The sequence below is a fragment of the Hordeum vulgare genome, chromosome 6H, assembly GCF_904849725.1.
Source record: "Hordeum vulgare subsp. vulgare chromosome 6H, MorexV3_pseudomolecules_assembly, whole genome shotgun sequence".
Taxonomy (NCBI): Eukaryota; Viridiplantae; Streptophyta; class Magnoliopsida; order Poales; family Poaceae; genus Hordeum; species Hordeum vulgare.
The window spans coordinates 525,426,808-525,428,963 of NC_058523.1; the positions used below are offsets into that span (position 1 = coordinate 525,426,808).

Here is a 2,156-nt window from a genome sequence, read left to right on the forward strand (position 1 = left end):
AACATGGACTGTATGATAAAAGTATGGGCACGGTTGGAAGAAGTGCCAAAAAGTCCCTTTCATAGGGCTTCTTCCTTTAGTCCCAAATACCTCTTTTAATCCCTAAAAGTTCATAATGTTTTTTTCACATGAGACTAAAACAGACTTTTTTAGTCTTTACATTAAAAAGTCTCGTCCCCTAGACTATACTTGCGTGGTTGCTTGGTCCGACCTTAGATGTACATGCATGGTCCCCCTCCGCTCCGACCTCACAAGCATCGCGCGCCCATCCCCTTAAAACCGCACCAACTCGTAGCCAAATTCCTCACATAGCGCGCAAACACTACAGAGAGAGACTTGCGAGGAGCTAGCTAGCCAGAGACGCTCCAAGTCAAGCTAGCAAGGCGCGAAGAATTCTTGGCGTTCGCGTAGCTAGCTAGGTAGCTACTGTCTCGCCGGCCATGGCGACGCCGCAGGAGGTGCGCAGGGTCGACTCCTTCTCGCAGCTGCCGTTCATCAGGCCGGCGGCGGCGGCGCAGCAGCAGCAGCAGCAACAGGGAAGGGACACCATCCGGCTCTTCGGCCGCGAGTTCTCCAACAACGACCCCCTGCAGCAGCAGCAGCGCAAGCAGGAGGCCGGCGCCGGCTCCCCGGACGCCGCCAACGGGAGCACCGTCACGTCGGAGGGCAACGGCGGCGGCGGCGGCGCCAAGGGGGGCGCTGCGGCGGCCGGGGAGACGAGGAAGTTCGAGTGCCACTACTGCTGCCGCAACTTCCCGACGTCGCAGGCGCTGGGCGGCCACCAGAACGCGCACAAGCGGGAGCGCCAGCACGCCAAGCGGGCCCACCTGCAGGCCTCCCTCGCCATGCACCGCTACGTCCCCGGCGGCCACCACATGTACGGCGCCCTCCTCAACTACCACCACCACCACCACCCCGCCGCCGCCCGCTACGACCACCCGCCGCCGCACTACCCGATGTGGACGACCGCCGGCATGGGGCCCTACGCCGGCGGCCCGGGCTCCGTCTCGCAGCCCATCGACGGCAGCCCCGTCGCGCAGGGCCACTGGAGGGTGCCCCTGCCGGCCGTGGAGAGCTTCGGCGCGGCAGTCCGTCACGGTCACGGCGCGGCGGACATGGCGCCGGCCGTGGTGGTGCAGCCCGGGGCGGTGATGACCAGCAAGGACGAGAAGGTGGTGATGAGCTTGCTCTCCTCGTCGCCGTCCTTGTCGTCCTGCTCGTCGACGTCGCCGGAGAAGCTAGGTAGGTGTGAATTGGGGCAGCAGGAGGCTCTTAGCTTGGACCTCCATTTGTAACTCTTGTTTTTCTAGGTTTCTTTCTTCTTGCGAGTTGGCAGTAGTACGTTTCAAGTGCATGTTGATTCAATCAATCAAAATAGCTCAAATAATCTCCACCGTTTTTGCCGTCTCCATCCATGTTTAGCTAGCTAGGAAGCTTGCTCCCCTTTTCTCCCAGTTATCATGGAATCAAAAGAAATCGCTTCCTGTAATTTGCAAGAAGAAGGTAACAACTAGTAGTACAAAATTTCCATCTAGACTTGTTGAACCCGTCAATTTCCCTACAAAGATTAAAGCTTTGCATGCCATCTCAAGAAAAGGAAACAAAAATAAGTATCACTTTAATTTACCATGCAAGGTAAAAATTTACAAACTGAAATGTAGCGCAAAGGTTCGTGCGTTCACCATCATACGGTAGATGTAGAATGTGTGGGGCCAACACCACCGTACATGGGCCCGTATATATTGATGTACGCAGCATTGTTTTTCCTCCCCCACGGGCCCCATGCTAGCTACCTCTGTCTGTCTGAATTGCTTTGTACAGAGATGGCTCTTTTTAGCATGTGCTCTGCTCAAGCCAGGTATGCGATGTACTTTCTGGGCTTCCTCTTATAGTTGAGCATTATGATAGTAATAACTTAGTCGTGGCAGATTGGCACGTGAGCGGGTGGCCGAAAATATCAACAAATAAGTGAAGTGAGTTATGTTTATTTGAGCATTCGGGAATCTCACCAGAATGTTTGTTCTCATCGATGTACTGTACGACCACATAACTCGTGCTTGCCTCTCAATCATGGTTGATTTCTTTGCTGTCGCACAGTTTTCTCTAACTTGCAAAATAGGCACAAGGCAAGATATATCATATAAAATCGGTCTTTA

General features: G+C 54.4%; 1 protein-coding gene across 1 annotated transcript; it reads left to right on the top strand.

Moving 5' to 3' along the window:
• The first annotated feature begins 245 nt into the window (after positions 1-245).
• Positions 246-1,489, top strand: LOC123402704 (zinc finger protein 8-like). Its single transcript, XM_045096645.1, has one exon. The coding sequence runs from the start codon at positions 441-443 to the stop codon at positions 1,293-1,295; it is 855 nt and encodes a 284-aa protein (XP_044952580.1). The 5' UTR covers positions 246-440; the 3' UTR covers positions 1,296-1,489.
• The last annotated feature ends 667 nt before the right edge of the window (positions 1,490-2,156 follow it).